This window comes from Bubalus bubalis, chromosome 14 (assembly GCF_019923935.1).
Source record: "Bubalus bubalis isolate 160015118507 breed Murrah chromosome 14, NDDB_SH_1, whole genome shotgun sequence".
Lineage (NCBI taxonomy): Eukaryota > Metazoa > Chordata > Mammalia > Artiodactyla > Bovidae > Bubalus > Bubalus bubalis.
This window is the reverse complement of record NC_059170.1, coordinates 6,324,864-6,346,499: the sequence shown is the minus strand read 5'-3', so window position 1 is coordinate 6,346,499 and position 21,636 is coordinate 6,324,864. Positions and strand designations below refer to the sequence as shown.

Here is a 21,636-nt window from a genome sequence, read left to right as displayed (position 1 = left end):
GTACCAAGACCCCAGGCTTGGACTGCAGACAGTCTGGGTTTCACACCTCACCTCTGCTGCTTCTCTAGCCTATCGTTGGTCTAGCCACCTCTTCCCTGAGTCACCCTTTATTTCCTCATTTGCAAACTTGAGATAATAGACCAACCTGCAGGACTGTTGTAGAAATCAGTGTTTACCTGACGGCTTGAGCATTCAGCAGATTGTTCCGCCGCTCCCTCAGAGGGGAGGTCAGTGGCAGAGGAGAGGCTAGTCCTCAAATGTGCGATGAGGTATTTGGGTAGTGGGAGGACAGAGGCACGGAGTACCTGGTGTGGCCCGGGTGTGTTAATGGGCATACAACCTGTCCCCACATGTGCAGGAGGCAGCAGAGGAACCAGTGCTCAGTCCCTTCGATGCGAGACCCGTCTCACCCAGGCCGGGATCTCAGCGTCGCCTCTCTGCCTCCCTTGCAGCTGGAGCGAGATGCCTACGTCCAGGCCCTTGCGCGCTTCTCCCTGCTGACGGCCAGCTCCAGCATCACGGAGATGAAGCAGAAGAACATTGACACCATAAAAACGCTCATCGCTGTGGCCCACACCGACGGCAACTACCTCGGGAGTTCCTGGCACGAGGTGAGCGCCTCTGAAAGCCCGATGGTGCCTTTTCTCAGTGGGGATGAGCCCCGGCTTTCCTTCCGTTCAGAGTCCGTCTGTCTTGGGTCGACTCTGTTTCTCCGCAGTCAAGCCTCACTTCAACTCTGGGTTTTGTCTTACTCCCTGTGTCCCTCATGTATCAGAAAGTCAGCCTCCCTGGGGCTGCAGCGAGGGAAATGCCTCAGGTCCGCCACCTCACCAAGTGCCCCCAACCCCATCCCCAGTGTCCATGCGCAGCAGACCTCTGTCGTAGCCGCCTTCTTCCCACAAGGCCTTACGCCCCTCCTGAGAGCTCTTACTGCAGGGAGTGGATTTAAAACAAAGTCCAAAGCCCAGTTTCTCTCCCAAATGTAGCAAAAAGGATGGTCAGCATCTAACGTGAGCCATGAAGATTGCCAGCAGGTTCACTTCTTTTTTTAAACCATGTTCTAAGAGTTTCACCTAAGGAAATAATTACCCATGTGTCCAGACAGGTGTTTGAAAGGTCATGCATCGAAATTTTAGTTGTTCTAGGGAGAGATTAAATGAAGGACAGCCTAGATTGTCCCATCAATGAGAGACTGATCTTTAAAAAATAAAGTGTGGTGTACCACTCCTTCAGAGAAGGCAGTGGCACCCCACTCCAGTACTCCTGCCTGGAAAATCCCATGGATGGAGGAGCCTGGTGGGCTGCAGTCCATGGGGTCGCTACGAGTCGGGCACGACTGAGCGACTTCACTTTCACTTTTCACTTTCCTGCATTGGAGAAGGAAATGGCAGCCCACTCCAGTGTTCTTGCCTGGAGAATCCCAGGGACGGGGGAGCTTGGTGCGCTTCCGTCTGTGGGGTCCCACAGAGTCAGACACGACTGAAGCGACTTAGCAGCAGCAGCAGCAGTACCACTCCTTAGGTTATATGGACATTTAAAATGAAGTTGCTCAGGGGACTTCCCTGGCATCCAGTGGTTAGGACTTTGCCTTCCAATGCAGGGGCTGCAGGTTTGACCCGTGCTCAGGGAGCCAAGATCCCACGTGCCTCTTGGCCAAAAACAAAATATAAAGCAGAAGCAATATTGTAACAATTCAATAAAGACTTTAAAAACCGTCCACATCAGAAAAAAATATTTAAAAGAAAAAAAGATAATGTTTCTGAAAGGAGAGACAGCCAGCATTACATGTTCCCTGATGGATGCACACAATACCACCTAAGAAATGTTTTTGCCTAAAACTCCAACCTGAGTCAGTTCAAGCCTCCACTGCTTATTTGAAGGAAATGTAGGGGATGGAAAAGCGCGGTAAGTGGCATCATGAGAACACAGCCTGCAAACTGTGGGATACGTCAGACTCTCAGCAAATGACCAGGTTCTTCAACAAATAAATCAGAAGAAAAATAGTAGAGGGGTGAGGGAGAGAAGGAAACAGAGAGAGAAGTCTCTTTCTGTAAAGAAACTTCAGAGAAAAACTGATAAAAGATGCTATTGAAGCTGGTCTTTAATACTTTGATCACAGTGTATTAAAAAATCACTGTATAAGCATGGTGCGGCATCACCCTTCATGCCAGGCATACACAGAAAATGAGATTTGAAAAGATAAACGAGCATGTTAGCATCCTCTCTGTGTGATAGAATTATGGAGACGATTTATTTTCTCTTTTTCCTTCAGTTGTACTTTCTAATTTCTCTACCGCCTGAAGGTATTACTTTTTGTTTTAGAGGGAAAACTAAGAATAGAGGCTGGGGTGTGGAGAGTGGTGGGGCTGTGATGACCTGGAAGGGAAATTGCTGGCAGCCTCTTGCCGCCACAGGGATCACGCAGTTCGGGGAGGACCCGGGGCTAGACAGCTGGTCGGGGTGGGGTGTCCGCCTCTCTGCCTGTGTGACATGGCAAGTTACTTAGTCTTTGAGCCTCATCTTCCTCCTCTGTGCAACCTTCAGAGGGTTGTTGTGAGAAGGAAAGGAATTAACATGTGGAAAATGGATTAGAACTGAATTTGGCAAGAAGAGAAGGAAATGGCTGCCCAGTCCAGTATTCTTGACTGGAGAAGCCCATGGACAGAGGAGCCTGGTGGGCTACAGTCCATAGGGTCGCAGAGAGTCGGTCATGACTGAAGTGACTTAGCACGTCCAAGAGCTTAGGAGCTCTTAGCTGTTAGTCACATCATCATCGTGGCACACACCTTGGCCGTTTTCAGCCCATCGCTCCTTGCTCTGTCACCACTCTGAAGTATTCCATATTAGAAAACATGGGAGGGGTAGGTTGTCACTGTTTTGAGTTATGTGCTTTATTAATAAATTATTTCCTGTTTCCTGAGGAATCAGTGTACCCTAATGAATCAGTAGATAGCTGCTGTCTCCCCTAGAACTTTCTTTTTCTTTTAACTAAGAGAGACGTTAATGTGGGGCCCCTGCCAGTTGCCGAGCATACAGCGGCATCTGGAGATGTTAATGAATCAGCCAAAAAGAGCCATCACTGATTTGATGGTCAGACACTCTGAGAAGTCAGGTTGGAGTTAGTAAGTCCTTGGCCACAGGTGTTACATACACATCCCAGCTTCTGGAAAAGGGAGGTCATTAGCAGTTTACTAGTAATAATTTAATAGTATGACATGTGGACTCTCTGTGGTTGATTCAAGTGCCTGTCTTAGTCAGCGGGATTGCAGTTTCTAAGTGAAAATCCTCAGCAGTGCTCCGTGATGTCATGGAGTCCCATACTCTGGGGCTGGGTTATAAGGTCACCATGGAAAGCAAAACTCAGCCGTAGTCAGAAGTCCCCAGGGAAATTCCTTAAGAAGGGTTTACCTGGAGATGTACGTGCTGTCCCTCCTCAAGTTTCAAGCAGCCAGTTTTTGCTGCAGTAGACGTTGAAGCCGGTCTCTGTATTCAGATAAGCTCCAGGTGAGAGAGGGCCGTGTATGGGTATGACTTTTCCAGCACCTGAGCCACCCCATGGGGCTGGGAGATCGTCTTTTCTCCTACCGCCCACCCATGCCAGGGCATGCCCTTGTTATTCTGTTAACCAGAAAATAATCGCCAAGTGCTGGGGATTCAGCAGTGAACAAGATAGAGTTAATGCCCTTTTGGCACAAAAGACAGAGAACAAATACATGACATAATGCCAGAAAGTAAGTACTTAAGAGAAAAAAGAAAACTGCATGGCCCGGGGATGGTGATGGGGAGGGTGTGTGATCTCAGGTGGCTGAGGGAGGTCTCTGGGGACACAGGTCTAAGCTGGGAGTCTAAGGGGTGAGCCATGGGGAGGAGCGACAGTAACACGTTCAAGCATGAGGAACAGCCGGTGTGCTGTCGATCTGAGGGGAAGGGTGGGAAGGAGGTGGGGGTGGCTGAGGGGGCAGGAACGGCATGGTGACCGGAGCCCCCCACTCTGATCAGATGCTTTGTCTTTATGGAGCGCTTATTTAAGTTTGCATAAACGGAATCCATCTCGCCTCTCTGTTGTACCAGTTTTTCTTTTGCTCATTTTCTCTTTCCCTTTTTAATGGTTTAAAAAATAAAGTAATGAGGTCTGTCTTCCAGACCCACACTCGGGGTTGCCTAGCCAGAAGTAGGGAAGCCAGCCTGAGTCTCTCAGATGTTATCCTCTCCTGAAAGGCTGCATGTTTCAGAGAACTCTGTAATGACTGAGTTGAGGGGGCACTGCCCTTTTCGGCCAATGAAGCGTACACTCATCTCTTCACGCCCTCTTTCCTCAGATCTTGAAGTGCATCAGCCAGCTGGAGCTGGCTCAGCTGATAGGAACCGGCGTGAAGACACGCTACCTGTCTGGCTCCGGGCGTGAGAGAGAAGGGAGCCTGAAGGGCCACACTCTGGCAGGAGAAGAGTTCATGGGCCTTGGCCTCGGTAAGGCGCCAGGCCCCCCAACCGGCGCTGCAGATTCACCAGTTAATAGGCACAAAGCCCTTGCCTCATCAGGACCGTAGATCACCTGTTTCTTACGTGCCAGCAGACAGGATGTCTGTTAACGGAGTGGAAGTGCTGCCTCAGCTCTCAGTTGTGATAAACTGTCGAGTAAATGCTAATTTTATCGACATTAGCAGGGTGCATTACTTTTCTTTCTATGCATATAAGTATGTTGGGGGGTGGGAAGCCATCTGGTGTTCAAGGAGTGGGTGTGCGTATCTTTAGATATCAAATAGATTCAACCTCTCTTCCCTGTTCATTTCGGAGGCTTATATTAATAGGTATCCTTATGAAGTAGGGTTATTTCTGGTGATACATTGAACTGAGAGACTCTCTTGTCAGTGATACAATGATAACAGTAAAAAAGGGCAGACATGCCAGGCCACATTCTAAGCACTCAGTTTGTATATTTAATTCATTTAATCCTTGTAACAACTCAGTGAGATTGGGGCTATTATCCCTATTTTGTAAATGAGATAAGTGAGGCACAGGGGGGTGAAGTGCTATGAACGAGGTGCCGTTTGGAGGAAGGAGCAGAGGTAGGTTTCAAACCCGGGTCATTTGATGCAGAGAGGCGACTCCTTGGCCCCGCAGAACACTGGTTGGCGTCGTTCAGCTAAAAGTACAAACTCCGAACATGAAAGGGTAACAGCACCTTCTTCTCGGGGTTTATGTCAGGATGACTGAAGTGAAACCCTGGAGAACACCTCAGATCTTCAACAGTTTTAAACTGTTACATGTTCTAGGAGCTCTGAGTTAGTATCAATCAACTTGAATTTGTTTTTCTAAACATAGACATTTAATACTATAAAAAATACAGAAGACTGTTACGACAGGGAGATGGATGGTAAAGGAAGAGAGAGAACTTGCGTAAGAACGTATTCCAGATGCAAAAATGCCAAAACCTGAGTTAGTTTTATTCTGCCATCATTGGAGGGGTTTTTTTTCGCTTGCAAACCTATCTCACGGTCTCTTGCTTGTGCACGCTGATGTCACAGGATACTTAGTTCTCTTTACTTGACTGTTTCAGAAGCACTGTTGCTTTTGTGCGCTGTGTTTCAGGAAATTTGGTGAGTGGCGGAGTGGACAAGAGACAGATGGCCAGCTTCCAGGAGTCCGTTGGCGAGACCAGCTCTCAGAGCGTGGTAGTGGCTGTAGACAGGTAATGAATCTGCTCTCCAGGAAGCTGGGCCACCCGGTGCCTTGGCACCTTCTGTGTAGTTGCTGGGTGTGAAGGATCCCTAACCTGTTTGACTGTTATGTTGTCACCCCGGATCACTCAAACTGAGGAAGCGCAAAAGCAGCACGTGTGGCCCACAGCTGCTCATCACCTTCGCATTCGTTGGGATTTTGATCTTGAACTGTCATAACTTTTTAAAAACTATGTTGGGGAATTCCTTGGCAATCCAGTGGTTAGGACTCTACACCCTCCCTGCCTGGGGCCTGGGTTCAATCCCCAGTTGAATCCCACAAGCCATACAGCACTGCCAATAAATAAATAAAATTATAACTAACTTTGTGACCAAATTATGTCAGAAACAAGAGTTTTTGCTTGTTCTAATGTTTTGAATTTCCTTAGTTTAGAAGTTACTTTTTAAAAAATTTCGAAGAGTATTGGATTTAAAGCCTATCTGTAAGTGAGAGTTGGCCAAGTTGACATTTCCATTTCTTTTTCCTCTCAACCTTTCAGTTGTTTCTGTTTACTTAAAACTTGACCTAAACATCCAAGAGAAATATAGATATTCTCATTTGAAGATATTCATTATGTTGTTGTTTAGTTGCTAAGTTGTGTCCAACTCTCTTGCAACCGCCTGGACTGTAGCCCACCAGGCTCCCCTGTCCATGGGATTTCCCAAGCAAGAACACTGGAGTGGGTTGCCTTTTCCATACTAGGGCTTAAAATAGGAATTTTCTTAAAAGTCAACAAACTCCTGAAAATTGCCATTGAATGATCGTATACATTAAATATAAATAATTTCAGATAATAGCAGTATAGAATTTATGACATCATTTGTATTGCTGTCAGAACAATTTTCTTAGTATTTTAAACTCTTTGTTAGCATGCTTTGATCATCTTGCTCCTGTTGCTTTTCTCCTCTCCAATAGAAATACTGTCTGCGACACACTTTTGTTGAGTTTTCCCCACCTTTTCCTCTTAGGTTTGGGCTGATAGAACGAAATGTTTGTCCCTTCCTTGTTTCTCTGCCTCAGCCAGAGAGTGGGCAACAGTAGCTTGTCTAGCACCTCTCTGTGTGCTTACATTTGTCAAATTGAGACACAATTCATACATCCTAAGACTTGCTCTTCTGAAACGTACATCCAGTCAGTGGTTTTTAGTATGTGCAGAGTTGTGCGGCCGTCTGACTTCAGAGCTTTTCATCAGCCCGTAAAGAAGCCCCACGTCTTTACAGCTCCTGTAACCACCAGCGCACCTCCTGCCTGTGTACATCTGCTCCTTCTGGACATTGTTTGAATTGTTTTATTTTCCCCTTTCAAGTATGTCTTTTTTGCCCATGATTTTGGGGCTCTTTTGTTAGTTGCTAAGTCCTGTCCAGCTCTTCGAGACCCCGTGGACTGTCGAGTCCTCTGTCCATAGGATTTTCCTGACAAAAATACTGAAGTGGGTTGCCACTTCCTTCTCCAGGAGATCTTTCCGGACCAGGGATCAAACCATGTCTCTTGCACTGCAGGAGGATTCTTTACCACTGAGCCACCAGAGAAGCCCCTCTGTTGTTAAACACATATATATTTACAATTACTAGATTTTCTTCACATATTAAATCATTTATCATTGTAAAATATTCTTTGTCTCCAGTAATGACTCCAGTGTTGTATTGTCTGGTATCAGTATGGCTACTCTTGTTTTCTTTTTGTTAACTGTTTGCATGTGGTATTTTTTTCATACTTCTACTTTCAGCCTATTCAGGTTTGAATCTAAAGAGAGATTGGCAGGATGGATTAAAATAAACGTGGTCTAACTATATGCTGTCTAAAAGAGTCAGCCATTTTTCTTGAATAAACATTGTCCCAAGCCTTTGGTAATTTCCAGAGTTCAGATCTGAAAAATTTGTTAAATTTTGTAAGTTTTTTGGTTGCTCTTACGGAGGAACACCTTTTTAAAGGTCCTCAGTCTGCATTCCCCCTGCTGTGGAATACCATGTTCCACACTATCCTATTTTGACTCTCCCCCATCCTTTTGATGTTGCTTTTCTCTTCCTACCAGTATAAGCGTTTCTGCTCTCAGTGCACCTCGTTGACCAGTTCTATACCTCTGATGCCTCATAATTTATTTTAGTGGAAGTGCCAAACCTGAAATGTTTCCTTTTTGCCTTTTCTGAGTGTTTGAAATTGAACCTTCATCTTCCAAATTTAATTTTCGTTATATCTGGAATTTTCTTCCTAGAATTTTTACTGGCTCTACCAGGCTGGATGGAAATGCGATAGGTAAGTATTGGGCTCCCCTGCGACAACTGCAGAGCCTCCTGTTGTAACTGCCTGACCAGTACTAACGCGGCCTCGCGTGTGTTGTTGGGTCTGGCCTGTAGTCGACTTTGTCCGCTGGCTGTGTGCCGTGTCCATGGACGAGCTGGCTTCCCCCCACCACCCCCGCATGTTCAGCTTGCAGAAGATCGTGGAGATCTCTTACTACAACATGAATCGGATCCGACTGCAGTGGTCCCGAATATGGCATGTGATCGGAGATCACTTCAATAAGGTAACTCTTCAGATTCAACAACCACTCAATTGATGTCCAAAACAAAAGGCAGGCGACTAAATCCAAAACACAAGCGATTGAGTGTTTAGGTGCCAAAGTTCACTTTCCTTGTGGAGTCAAGAACAGCTGATAGCATACTTACTACTGGTAGAACTTATGGAGAATGAGTTAAAAATCCATTTGTGTATAGAATACTTTAATATCCCATATTTAGGATGGAGGCTCACACCATAAAAATCATCACAATCACTGGACAAACATTGGTGCTTGAAAGCATTGCGAAATCCTGAAGCGCCTCTGAATGACCACAGATTACGTTAGGTTCTTTATAGTCGCATCATAAATGTCACTGCTTCTTGTTTTCTGGCTTCCATTACCACCCCTCATCTATAATCTTTTTGAGGAAACTAACATTTATTTAAATCAGAAACAAGCCAGAGACTTCTAAACTGAAAACTACAGAGAGAAAACCAGATTGTTGTCCACGAGAGGTTTCATTGTATACATATAGACACGTGCACGTGTATACTGAACAAATGAAATCAAAATACATATTATGTACATAAATGTATGTATCTGTAATGTTATTTGCTTTTTAAGGGAAAACTAAAAGCTTAATACTGTTTCCTACCAAAACACATTTCATGATTTCAAAACAATTTTCTCAGGCCTGGAGAAAAGAGTTGTTAACACAGATGCTTAGAAATAGTGTTAATAAAAGACAGCTTATCCAAAAGAGAACTGCTCTCTCTACATTGAATAGAAGAAAATCATGAGAAGTAATTGGGATTTAGAGCAAACAGTTGAGCGATGGTGAATCATTTGTAGCGTTTGCCGATTTCTATGGTGTAAATACCGCACAGTGGTCGATGGACAGCTCTCGGTGTGGTGTCACTAAACGCAGACTGGGGAGAGTCGGACACTGTTGGCTGTCCCAGGCCGCCGTGGGGCCCCTCTGAAAGGAGGCACAGTCACATGCAGGCTTGGTTCTAACTTGGCCCATCAGCTAATCTGAGGTCTTTGTTACTTTGCTTGCTTATCAGCTCTACGTGAGGCACTTCTGAGCACACCATCTGTTTAACAAACTAACTGAGTGCCTTGTACCAAGTAGTAGACAGATGAGGTCCCTGCCCTCATGGAGCTCACTTGCATTCTGTAATAAAATTGTTTAGCTACTAAGTCATATCTGGTTCTTTTGTGACCCCACGGACTATAGCCTGCCAGGCTCCTGTGTCCATGGGATTTCCCAGGCAAGAATACTGGCATGGTTTGCCATTTCCTTCTCCAGGGGATCTTCCTGACCCAGGGATTGTACTTGCATTTCCTGCATTGGCAGACGGATTCTTTACTGCTGAGCCGCCTGGGAAGGCCGCATGATAAAATAGCTGATGGTAAAGGGTCAGGCGTTGCAGTGTGTCCAGCCACTCTGGAGGTGACCTTTCTGAACCCTCAGTGAGGACGGAGCCACAAGAGCCTGTCGATGATCCAGAGTAAATGTTTGTTGAGCAAAGGGTAACATTGCCACCTGAAGTAATCAAACCACTCAGCACCCATCTTTCCCACCATTCTGGGTAAATAAATTCCTAGTGGACATCACTGATAGGAACTTGTATGAGAGAGTAAATGTGAATCATTAGCATGACTGTATCTTGTATTCTTGTCCAGGCCTATGACACACTTGAGACCTAGGCTGGCAGGTAGTAATTAGACATTTCATGGTTGTCAGCCTCATTACATATGCCCGTTCCATCTCATCAGTGCTGTGAAGTGCAAGGTTGTGGCATTCTCGGTTGCTCAGTCTGGGGCTCTTCACTCTCTTCACCACCTCAGAAGGGTGTTCCATTCCCCATGGGAGCCAGAGCACATGCGAAGCCTGGGGGTTTGAACAGGTGGGTGGTGGACTAGAGCTCTCGGGCTTCCCGCAGTCACTGGGATGGTCCCGTGTGTCTCCTCTTCTAGACTAGGGCACAAGTGTGTCCAGGGGTGCGCAAAGCTCGTAGGGTGTATTCCTGCAGCTGCCAGGGATTTTTAGCTAGGGAATAATAATATTGTTACTAGTCTCTAATTACGTCAACATTACATGAGCACTAAAATATTACAGTTAACAGCACCTTTGACCATCAGCAACCCTCAGCCAGACCGTCATCAAAGCTAATTATTTTTTTTAATCCATTCGATATACAGGCCAACCTCAGAGATACTGCAGGTTCAGTTCTAGACCAAAGCAGTAAAGTGAATACTCAGTGAAGTGGGTCACATGAACTTTTTGGTTGGTGGCTCAGATGGTAAAAAATCTTCCTGCAGTGAAGGAGACCTGGGTTCAGTCCCTGGGTTGAGAAGATCCCCTGGAGAAAGGAATGGCTACCCACTCCAGTATTCTCACCTGGAGAATGCTATGGACAGGAACCTGGCAAGCTACAGGCCATGGGGTTGCAAAGAGCCGGACATGACTGAGCAACTTAACACTTTCAAACAAGTTATGTTTACTCTATGCTGTAGTCTATTAAGTGTATAGTAATAAAAAAATGTACATAGCTTAATTTTAAAATAGTGTATTGCTAAAAAATGTAAACCATCACCTGAGCCTTCAGTAAGTTGTAATCTTTTTGCAAATAGTAACATCAAAGGTCATTGATCACAGATCATCGTAGCAAATGTAATAATAATGAAAAGGTCTGAAATAGTGTATGAATTATCAAAACGTGACTCAGAAACACAAAGTGAGCATATTTTAAAAGCATGTTTAATGTATTTTGTTGTGAAACTTTAAATTGTACAGGTAATAGCCAAGAAAGAGCTTTTTCTCCTCCTGAGGTCTGTTTTCCCAGAGCATTTATTTTGAAGGCAGGCTGTGTGTGAGGTTCAGAACCCCACGTCCACAGTTGCTCCGCTGTGCCTGTTTCACGTCTCCTCCTGTCCCTGCCTAGGTCGGCTGTAACCCCAATGAGGACGTGGCTATCTTTGCTGTGGACTCACTAAGGCAGCTCTCCATGAAGTTCCTTGAGAAGGGAGAATTAGCCAACTTCCGTTTCCAGAAAGACTTTTTGAGGCCTTTTGAGCATATTATGAAGAAAAACAGGTATGTGCATTATTCTGGAAGATCCTTAGACCCCTGTTGGGGTCTAAAAGTCTAACAAACTGAATACCTTGTACCAGGTAGAAGATGAAGTCTCTGTCCTTGTGGAGCTCACTTGCATTTTGTGATGAAATAACCACACAATTGGTCTTTTTTCCTCTCATGTTGATGGAAGCAGATAAAATGAGCGGACTGTGATTCACACCTATTGTCTCTAAGTAAATCCCACTGAGATATGTCCGTCACCTTCCACAGAGGGCAGATTACACCACTGCAGCTCATAGAAATGATGCATTCTTACCTGGGCTGGTGCCAAGGGAGTTCAGAGAAAGGGCCACTGCCGAAGTAGCCTTGAACAGGGGGAGCAATTGTCTGACCCAGCCTTTATGCCCCAGGGAGGTAATAAGGGAGGTCAGGACAGCTGTCCTTCTGAAGTAGTCACTCTGTTCATTCATTCACTCAGCCTGTATTTTTTGAGGCCTGCCATGGGCTACATACTGTTCTCGCTGCCAACCATACAACAAAACAGAAAACAGTCAAAAGTTCCTGGTTTGTTTGGCCCTGATTTGATGATCATTGCAGCTAAGTGATGGGTCTATGTGTGTTTATTACCCCATCTTCTCTTTTATGTAAATGAAATTTTCCATAATAAAAATTTTTTAATCCCTGTTTATAGTCCAGTGAGATAGATAAATAAACCCAAAATGTTTAGTCAGTGGTGATAACCGCTCTGAAAAACAGTGTCAAGGTAAGGGGAGAACTCTTATATGGGCAGTCAGCTGAGGTGTGTTAAAAGACATGCATTCTAATCTGCTGTAAACATCCAGGGAGCACCATGTTGACCTTGCAGCTGCTTCAGGAAATGGACCATTTCTTCTGTCTTCAGGTTTTGTTTTGTAATCATTTAAAATATTCGTCTTAAGTTACATACGTATATTCCCATCCAAGTGTATGTATTTAGCATACATAAATATCTCTGCCCAAAAATCTGAGAGGATATACACTTTTAGGAATGGTGTACACAGGCCACATCTCTGGATGGAAGAATTATGAGTATGTTACTCTAAATGTTTGGGGCCAGAAGAATTGACCACAAGGCTATGGACTGTTTGCTTAACAAGTCAGAGGAAGACAGTCCCAGCATTGGTCCCATAGCCCAAATTGTGACCAAGGAACCAGGTTCTTTCTGTCCCTTTGTTTGACCTAAAACAGGGTACTCTTCTTCCTTGAGCTTATTGTTTCATGATTGCTGGATGGAGGCTTCAGCTCCAGACATCATGCCGTGTTCACAGTGGGAGTAATTTAAAGGGATAGAGCCCACCATCAGAATGGGAACAAGAGGAGAAAGGGCAGCGCCTCACAAGTGTATTCCTTTTAAGACAAAAGCAGAACCTTCCCAGAAACCCCTCCCCTCCCATGGCATAGTTTTTTCTCTTACACCTAATTGGTCAGATCACATGGCTCCCCTAGCTGCACGGGAGACTGGGAAATTGAGGATCTGACACATGAGACAAGATTGTCACATTGCTTACACTGTTTATGCTGGTTCCCTGAGATCAAGCATGTGGCTGCCCAGGTGAAATCAGACTTCTGTTATTAAGGAGATGGGAGGATGACCGCTGACTAGGCAACTAACTGCCCCATTGACTGTCCTATTATTTTTTTCTTTTTGTCTCTCTAATTTTTTTCTTTTTAATGAATCTGGATTAGTACATGCTTTAAAAAAAAATTTTTTTTAAGTACTGCTTTTATGGATTGAACCATATTCATTTATCTTCCCATTGTCCAAAGTACAGATGACATGGCTGCCCGTTCCTTCCTCAGGTCTCCAACCATCCGGGACATGGTGATCCGCTGCATCGCCCAGATGGTGAACTCCCAGGCGGCCAACATCCGCTCAGGCTGGAAGAACATCTTCGCCGTGTTCCACCAGGCGGCCTCGGATCACGACGGGAACATCGTGGAGCTGGCCTTCCAGACCACGGGCCACATCGTCAGTGAGTGTCTCCGTCCCCTCCCGACCGACGCCCCACATGCAAGTCTAGGAGGGTGACCACTTATTTCCTGTCTAGTTTACTCCCAAAAGGGGCTTCCTTGTTTCAGCTACACTGTGATGTACTCATGTGTCACGTGGTATGCTGGGCTCTTGACATGTGCTTAACTGTGAAAGGAAACACAGTCAACCCTCATTATTCACCGTTTCTATGTTTGTGAGTTCAGGTACTTGCTAAAATTTATATGTAACCCCAAAACCAAAATTCCTGGCCCTTTGGTGGTCGTTTGCTGACATGAACACACACAGAGCAGCAAAATGCTCGTCCCCCAGGGTGCCTGTTCCCAGCTGAGACTGAACAAGGCCTTCACGTTTCGGCTTTTTTACTGTAAATAAACAAGTGGGGACTTCCTGGCGGTCCAGTGGTTAAGGGTCTGCATTTCCAGCTTAGGGCCCGTGGATTTGGACCCTGGTCAGGAAACTAAGATCCTGCGTGCTGAGTGGCACAGCCAAATAAAAAACAAGTATCCTTCCTGTGGTAAAAAACAAACAAACAAAAACTCACTGCCGTGTTTTCGGCATCTTTGTCTTAGTTTGTGATTTTACCTTTTAAATTAGTCCATAGCACAGTGCTGATGTGCTAGCCAGTGTTCCTAAGGGCAGGACGTCTGTGTGGTCCTTTATGGAGAAAATACATGTCTAAGCTTCGCTCAGGCATGAGCTGCCTTGCTGTTGGCTGCAAGTTCAGTGTCAGTGAGCCAACAAAATATTCTAAGTATAGGAAATCAGTCCTGGGTGTTCTTTGGAAAGAATGATGCTAAAGATGAAACTCCAATACTTTGGCCACCTCATGCGAAGAGTTAACTCACTGGAAAAGACTCTGATGCTGGGAGGGATTGGGGGCAGGAGGAGAAGGGGACGACAGAGGATGAGATGGCTGGATGGCATCATCGACTAGATGGACATGAGTTTGGGTGAACTCCGGGAGTTGGTGATGGACAGGGAGGCCTGGCGTGCTGCAGTTCATGGGGTCGCAAAGAGTTGGACACAACTGAGCGACTGAACTGAACTGTCTTTAGACAGGAATGCACACAAAGCAAGTTTGTGTGTTGATAGGTTGATGAAAGTATCGTGAGCACAGGCTCACAGGAGCCTAACTCCATTTCCACGAGGAGCAATGGGTCAGTGTTTGCCAGTGCGTCGCTCACAGCAGCTTTGTAGGACGAGTACCATGAGTAACAAGAACACACAGTCATCCCTTCATATCTGTCAGAAACTGGTTCCAAGACCCTCCTCAGGTACCAAATCCACGGATGCTCAAGCCCCTAAGATGAAATAGCATAAAACCACTGCACATCTTCCCATATACTTTAAATCAAGTGTAGGTTACTCATAGTACATGATACAACATAAGAAGGCTGTGTACCTAGTTGCCGGCATGCAGCAAATTCAGGCTTTGAGTTTGGGAACTTTCTGAAATTTTTTTTCTGGGATAGTTTTGGTCTGGGGTTGTTTGAGCCCACTGATAGAAAAACCAGTACTTCCCCGTGTTTCAATGAAGAGGAAACAGACGCAGGAGAGTTGGGGGAGGAGAGCTTGTCTGAGGTCACACCGCCAGGAGGTGGTGGAGGGAGCCTGCCGCCTGCAGTCCAGCCCAGAACTCACGCCATGGCCCTGCGCCCTGCACTGACCTCTGTCCCTGGGCCTGCCTGTTTGCCGGTCTTGCTGTTGGTGGACATTGTAAGACATCGGGTCAGCTTTGATTTTTTTTGAGATCTTTTAACTTTTTTTTAATTCTTGTCACTCATATTCTCAGGTGGTATCTGTAAGATTTTGAAAACTGTCGATTTTAAACTGCCTGTCAGCTTTGGCTCACTGACCTTCCATGTCTCACTTTGTCCTTACAAGGTCCCAGCAAGGTAGCACCAGGTGTGATCTTAGGGCGGAAGCAGCCAGGGAATGAAGGGATGTGCTCAGGGTCACAGAACCAGGGCCAGTGCTTCCCTCAGTGTTTGGCTTCCGTCAGGCAGACCCTCTAGGCCAACCCCACATGCATCCACGTTTGTATATCCCTCACGGTTCTGCTGACTCCATCCTAAAATGGACAGTTTGGTCTTCTCTTGGCAGTCCTCTCACTTCCTTAGGACCACATCTCAGAAAGGAGCTCTTCCCAGAGTCCTTCCCCCACCACCAGCCTCTCCTGTCTCTGTCCCCTCGCCCAGCACCCACCCCACCTGGGATTATTTTACGTATCTACTGATTGAGGTGATTATTGTCCATCTTACCCATTGGAGCAAAGGTGGGAAATTTGACTGCTTATCTCTGTCCCCGGGGCCCACAACCACACTTTGTGGGATTTTTATTTCCCATCTTATCCATAATTTTATTTTTTATTAATTAATTTTTATTGCAGTATAGTTGCTTTACACACTTTGCATGTGGTTGGCACTCAATAAATGTTTGTCGAATGAATGAATATTTGGGCCTTTACCTCACTGCTTGAGCTGAGGAAGCAGTGCAGTTTTGCCCTAGTTGTACTCAGGGCATTCGTTCCTGAATAATTTCATCAGAAACCCTGTCTTCCAGAGACCACTGACATGCCTTCCTTAGATTTTCACTGCAGTAATCATCTCCTATGTTTGTGTGTGTGTTTAATCCTCGTTTCTAAATCCTGGTCTTATTAAAAATGTGCCTTTGTTTCCCCAGCAACCATTTTCCAGCACCATTTCCCTGCAGCCATCGATTCCTTTCAAGATGCTGTGAAGTGCTTATCGGAGTTCGCCTGCAACGCTGCTTTCCCTGACACGAGCATGGAAGCCATCCGGCTTATCCGCTTCTGTGGGAAATACGTCTCTGAGAGGCCGCGGGTACAGTGTTCCTCTTCGCACTGTTTGAGCCGTGGCGGGGAAGGATGCGTGGACAAAAGACCCTTGCTCTCCTGGGAAAGAGTTTTTCCAGCTGCCCTCTTACAAATGTGTGCTTGCCCTAAACTAGATGTTTATTTCCACATACTGCCATAAAAGGGGTTTTACCTTCTGGTTATTTTGTATGTATGAAAGTATTTTATTTAGTCTGAACTTTTATATAGTATCCTACAGATTGTTTTTGTAGAAGATAATAGTTTAGCTGTGAATTTTGGCAAAACTGAAGAAGCTAGACATTGTATTTGAGAGAAACCAAACCTCTCTTCTAGGAAATGACATTATGCCACCGTGATATAGCCAAGAAATCACGTTTAGAGATCACCTTTTGTTTTCTCCCAAAAATGCTGAGGGTTTTTCTGTTATATCTCACTTTCCTAAAGTGGGTCAGCTGACAGCCTCAAAACACTGCAGTTGGGTGAAAACAAGCAGGACTAAACTGATGGCCTGTACAGATCTCTCTTTAAGCATTCTTTACAGAAGTGCACGCCCCCGAGATGATACATCTGGTCCCAGCAACAGCTCAATGAGATGAGATGACAGTGAGACCGCTGTTGATTGAGCACTCCGTATATGTCAGGCAGCATTCGAGGCATGTTCTGTGTGTGCATTCCTTTAACCCCCACATCAGGCCCATAGGAGGGGTAATTATATTCCCGTTATACAAGGGCAGTAAGTGAAGCACAGAGAGCAATCGCCTAATGCTAAATAACCAGAGTTGATAGAGAAACTCCATTGCAACAGAGCACGCTTCTTCAAGAGTGGTTAAGGAACAGAGGGCTGAGGACCCCAGAGACAGGGCAGGAAGTAGGGCTTCACATTTGGACTGTGTAAAGACCGCCAGCGCCTATACACGTGGCTTTGGGCCTCTTATTTATCCCTTAGTGCCTCTTAACTCATCTACAAAGTGGAACCATTATTTCTACCTGCTTCAGGGAATTGTGAGAATTGTTAATTCAGGTAAAACACCTTTACAGCTCCTGGCCCATAGCAAGTGCTCAGTCAATAGTAGGTGCTGCCACTCCTCTTTTAAGTAATACAACTACAGTTGTTCAGTTGCCAGGTCGTGTCTGACTCTTTGTGACTGCAAGCACGCCAGGCTCATCTCTCCACCACTATCGACCAGAATTTGCTCAAAGTCATGTCCATTGAATCAGTGATGCTGTCTAACCATCTCATCCTCTGCTGCCCCCTTCTCCTTTTGTAGTAACATTTGGGAACAGTCTGAGATACTGAATCATCCTGGATGTTTTGCTATCACCATTTGACCTTTATCGCTTTTCTTAATGTAAAACCTCCTGCCACCAGGATTCTTGTGATCTGCCTCACTCACCTTACTCTAAAACCCACAAAGGTCCATAGGGAGAAACCGCGCATGTGCCTTTGAAACAGACTGGTCTCTATCTCTGCAGGATTCCCAACAGACCCTTGCTGAACTGAGGTTTTTAGGAGGGGAAATGAGGAGCTTTCATCTTCTTGTAGTTCTGATTCGGCTCCTTCCTTTAACCTGCTGGGTCCGCCTCTGAGGGATGGTCTCGTTGTAGGTGCTGCAAGAATACACAAGCGATGACATGAACGTGGCTCCTGGTGACAGAGTCTGGGTCCGAGGCTGGTTCCCCATCCTGTTTGAGCTCTCCTGCATCATTAACAGATGCAAGCTAGATGTCCGGACCAGGTAACCACATCCCGGGGCCCCTTCCCCACCTCCCCGCCTGGGTCTCAGTCCCCGCCTCCCCTGGCCCCTGCCCTCTTCCCCCACCCATCCCCTCCTCTGTGCCCGGCTTTGTTTCCCCCAGAGGGCTCACAGTCATGTTCGAGATCATGAAGAGCTATGGCCACACCTTTGAAAAGCACTGGTGGCAGGACCTGTTCAGAATCGTGTTCAGGATTTTTGACAACATGAAACTCCCCGAGCAACAGTCGGAGGTGGGTGATGACGAAAGCACTGCCCGGGGGAGATGGGAGAAGAGCCGCTCTGGCCCTCGTCTGTGCCCAGGGTTGTGTCGTCAGCATCCACAGCCCACAGAGGTCTTACACAGCGAGCCGTTTTGGGTGTGTTTTGAAAAGGAAAACACCCTTCCTGGCCCTCTTCTCCCAGTCATCGAGTAGAGCTGAGGAACTTCCCATCTGGGGACGAGTGAGGGGAAATAAATCTCCAGTGTGCGCCCACTCGGCCCTGGAGCACCGAACCTGCCGGTTTCAGCAGGTGCCTCGCGGTCCTCTTCACTGTTTGGTTCATACCAACTTCTGAACAGTTGGGAGAATGTGAGGTTGCATGTGTTTCTTCAGCATCATGTTTTCATTTCCTTTAGGTGTATACCCCAAAGTAGAATTTGTTGAATCATATGGTAGTTCTATTTTTAAATTTTTTAAGAACCTCCATACTGTTTTCCATAGCGGCTGCACCAATGTATATTTCCATCATCAGTGCCCAAGGGTTCCCTTCTCTTCACATCGTCTCAAGCATCTATTATCTCTTGTCTTTTTGATGATGGCCATTCTGATAGGCCCGAGGTGTTATCTCATTGTGATTTTGATTTGCATTTCTCTGATGAGTGATTTTGAGTGCCTTGTCATGTATCTTTTGGCCATTTGTATATCTTTGGAAAAACTTGTCTATCCAACATCATTTTTAATATTTACATTTTTGTGTAAGGTGTATTGAACATAACTAACATGTTTGAATGGATCGCTTTTGGGGGTTTTTTTTTTTTGTTTTGGCCGTGCCACACAGCTTGCAGGCTCTTGGTTCCCTGACCAGGGACTGAACCTGGGCCCCAGCAGTGAAAGGGCAGAGTCGTAACCACTGGACCTCCAGGGAGTTCCCAGCAGTGTCGCTTTGAATGACTGCTTAAATTCTGTCGTATGGATGTTCCCAGCGTAATCGCCACGTTACTGAGCGTTGGTCTATGTCTGTGTTTACAGTGGATGAATACCTGCGTGGTAGACATCTTTATTCATAAATCTTCAGCCGCAGATCTGTATTTCTTCAGGGTTCATTCCTGGAAGTAGTGTTACTGCATGAGTGGATGTGCACATGTTTAAGACAGTTGATCCCTATTGCCAAATTTTGTTTCAGAATATTTTGCCAGTGATATGTGAGAATTACCATCTCACCTTACAAGGAGAGTGCCTTTTAAACATTATCTTTTAATTTTTTTTTCCCCAGAAATCCGAGTGGATGACAACAACTTGCAATCACGCACTTTATGCTATTTGTGACGTATTTACCCAGTTCTATGAAACTTTGAATGAAGTTCTTCTTTCTGATGTATTTGCACAGTTGCAGTGGTGTGTAAAACAAGGTACTCTTTGTGTAGCTAGGCATTATTTTTCTTGATGTAGTCTTTAGTGAGAGATTAATTTTTTCAACATATAGAAGCATGAAGGCTGAAGAGTGCATTTAAAATTGGTGAAAATGAGTATTTTTTAATTAAATTAGAACATAGAAACAGTTTCTCCTCCAAGTCAGTTTATAAAGCATTTCTCATACAAGGAGCCAATTAATTAAGTATCAAAATGTTGACATTCTTCCATTCTTAACAATAAAGTATAAAAAATAATTTTACCTCTTTATAGCCTACTTAAACACTAAAAACTTTTAATACCATCCTTAGCAGTGCTTCATTAATTAGAGGCCTACTAGCCTACCAGTTGCATTGTCTCCCCACATCACAATATGCAGCATCAGTGATCAGGCTGGAATCAGAACAGCATTTGAAGTTTAATGATAGATGTTTTATTTTGCAGATAACGAGCAGTTGGCTCGATCAGGTACAAATTGCTTAGAAAACTTAGTAATATCCAACGGAGAGAAATTCAGTCCTGACGTCTGGGACGAAACATGCAATTGCATGCTGGATATCTTCAAAACAACCATCCCCCACGTGTAAGTGTTAATGTGATTACTGCTCTTTATTTCTATGTTCAGTTGTTTTAAAGCTCCAGGCTGCCCTTCACATTGATTATTTTCCTTCTCTTGCATTCCCTGAAGTCTGCTGACATGGAGACCTGTAGGAATGGAGGACGATCCAGCAGAAAAACATTTGGTAAGACTTTTTTTTTTTCAGTTGTCTTTTCTCTGATCACATATCATAGTAAAAAGTTAAGGAGCCTAAGGAGTTTAGGCTTTTCTGATGGAAAGTGAGTAAGGAAGGTTATAAGAGCTGAAAGTGAAAGTGTTAGTCCCTCAGTTGGGTCCAACTGTTTGCGATCTCGTGAACTGTAGCCCGCCAGGCTTCTCTGTCCATGGAATTTTCCAGGCAAGAATACTGGAGTGGGTTGCCATTTCCTTCTCCAGGAAATCTTCCCGACCCAGGGATGGAACTCGGGTCTTCTGCACTGTAGGCAGATTCTTTACCATCCAAGCTACCAGGGAAGCCCTGTAAGAGCTAAACACTGTATATATTCATTAATGTATTCTTTTAAAAGTACAAAGAAGTATTAAGAAAATAAGTCACTTCACTCAATAAAAGCTACAAAGCACTTCTAGCTTTTATTTCTGTGATTGAGCACATGCAACCCACATTTGCAGTTTGGGCTCACTTTGTACATAATGTATTAATACCATTGTGGGCATTTTTCCGTATTCTTAAATAGTCTTTGAGAACAGCCTCTTCCCTGGATGCACATTATTATCATTTATTTAATGCATTTTCTCTTGTTGAACTGTCACGTCAGTTCTGGCCTTTCACCGTTGTAAATATTGCTTTGGTGTAATTATCTTATTTATTGCCCTCTTACATAAAGAGTGCTTTCCTGGGACTTCCCTGGTGGTACAGTGGTTTAAGACTTTGTCTTCCAATGCAGGGGGTGTAGGTTCAGTCCCTGGCCAGAAAACTTTAAGATCTCACATGTCTCATGGCCAGAAAAAGAACCAGAGCAGAAAGCAATATTATAACAAATTTAATAAGAAACTTTAAAATGGTCCATATCCAAAAAAAGAAATCTTAAAAAGAATGCTTTTCTCTTCACCAATGAAATAGTTTTCATTTTTTGTGTAAGGCCCCATAAAGAAGTAGTATCCCTTTAAAATACTGTGGTTTACAGGGTAAACCTTTAGTCTTACTAGCTTCTATTTCCAAATAACTATAAAGGCATTAGATTTTGAAAGGCTTTTGGGATATAGCCATTTAAAAATAAAGCACAGTATGTAAACATTTTCTGTTTAACTTTCTGCTGTCAACTTTAAAAAAAGCTCCTACCATACTCATTTATTTTTGAACTTGATCTCATTAAAAATTGTCACACTCATCATGAAATCATAGTGTGTAGAGAAATGCCACCTAATTTGGAATCAGAAAATGTGAAATTTTAATGGGAGAAAGAAATTATTGAAATTCATGATCTCTCCCATGCAGCCTCTGAAAAGTGCTACATTGTACTTCAAGCTCAGCAAGACACT

The 21,636-nt window shown here is 44.8% G+C and overlaps 1 protein-coding gene across 1 annotated transcript in view; it reads left to right on the top strand.

Annotated features, from left to right (window-relative positions):
* The window catches only part of ARFGEF2 (ADP ribosylation factor guanine nucleotide exchange factor 2), an 83,225-nt gene that overhangs the window by 47,375 nt on the left and 14,214 nt on the right, over positions 1 to 21,636 (top strand). Inside the window, exons 21-33 of the mRNA XM_006052909.4 lie at positions 453 to 611; positions 4,320 to 4,467; positions 5,590 to 5,689; positions 7,931 to 7,971; positions 8,073 to 8,242; positions 11,170 to 11,321; positions 13,143 to 13,315; positions 16,018 to 16,178; positions 17,777 to 17,907; positions 18,029 to 18,158; positions 19,402 to 19,537; positions 19,983 to 20,121; positions 20,227 to 20,281. Of these exons, the coding sequence (XP_006052971.3) occupies positions 453 to 611; positions 4,320 to 4,467; positions 5,590 to 5,689; positions 7,931 to 7,971; positions 8,073 to 8,242; positions 11,170 to 11,321; positions 13,143 to 13,315; positions 16,018 to 16,178; positions 17,777 to 17,907; positions 18,029 to 18,158; positions 19,402 to 19,537; positions 19,983 to 20,121; positions 20,227 to 20,281 (1,695 nt within the window). The remainder of the gene's footprint in view (positions 1 to 452; positions 612 to 4,319; positions 4,468 to 5,589; positions 5,690 to 7,930; positions 7,972 to 8,072; positions 8,243 to 11,169; positions 11,322 to 13,142; positions 13,316 to 16,017; positions 16,179 to 17,776; positions 17,908 to 18,028; positions 18,159 to 19,401; positions 19,538 to 19,982; positions 20,122 to 20,226; positions 20,282 to 21,636) is intronic.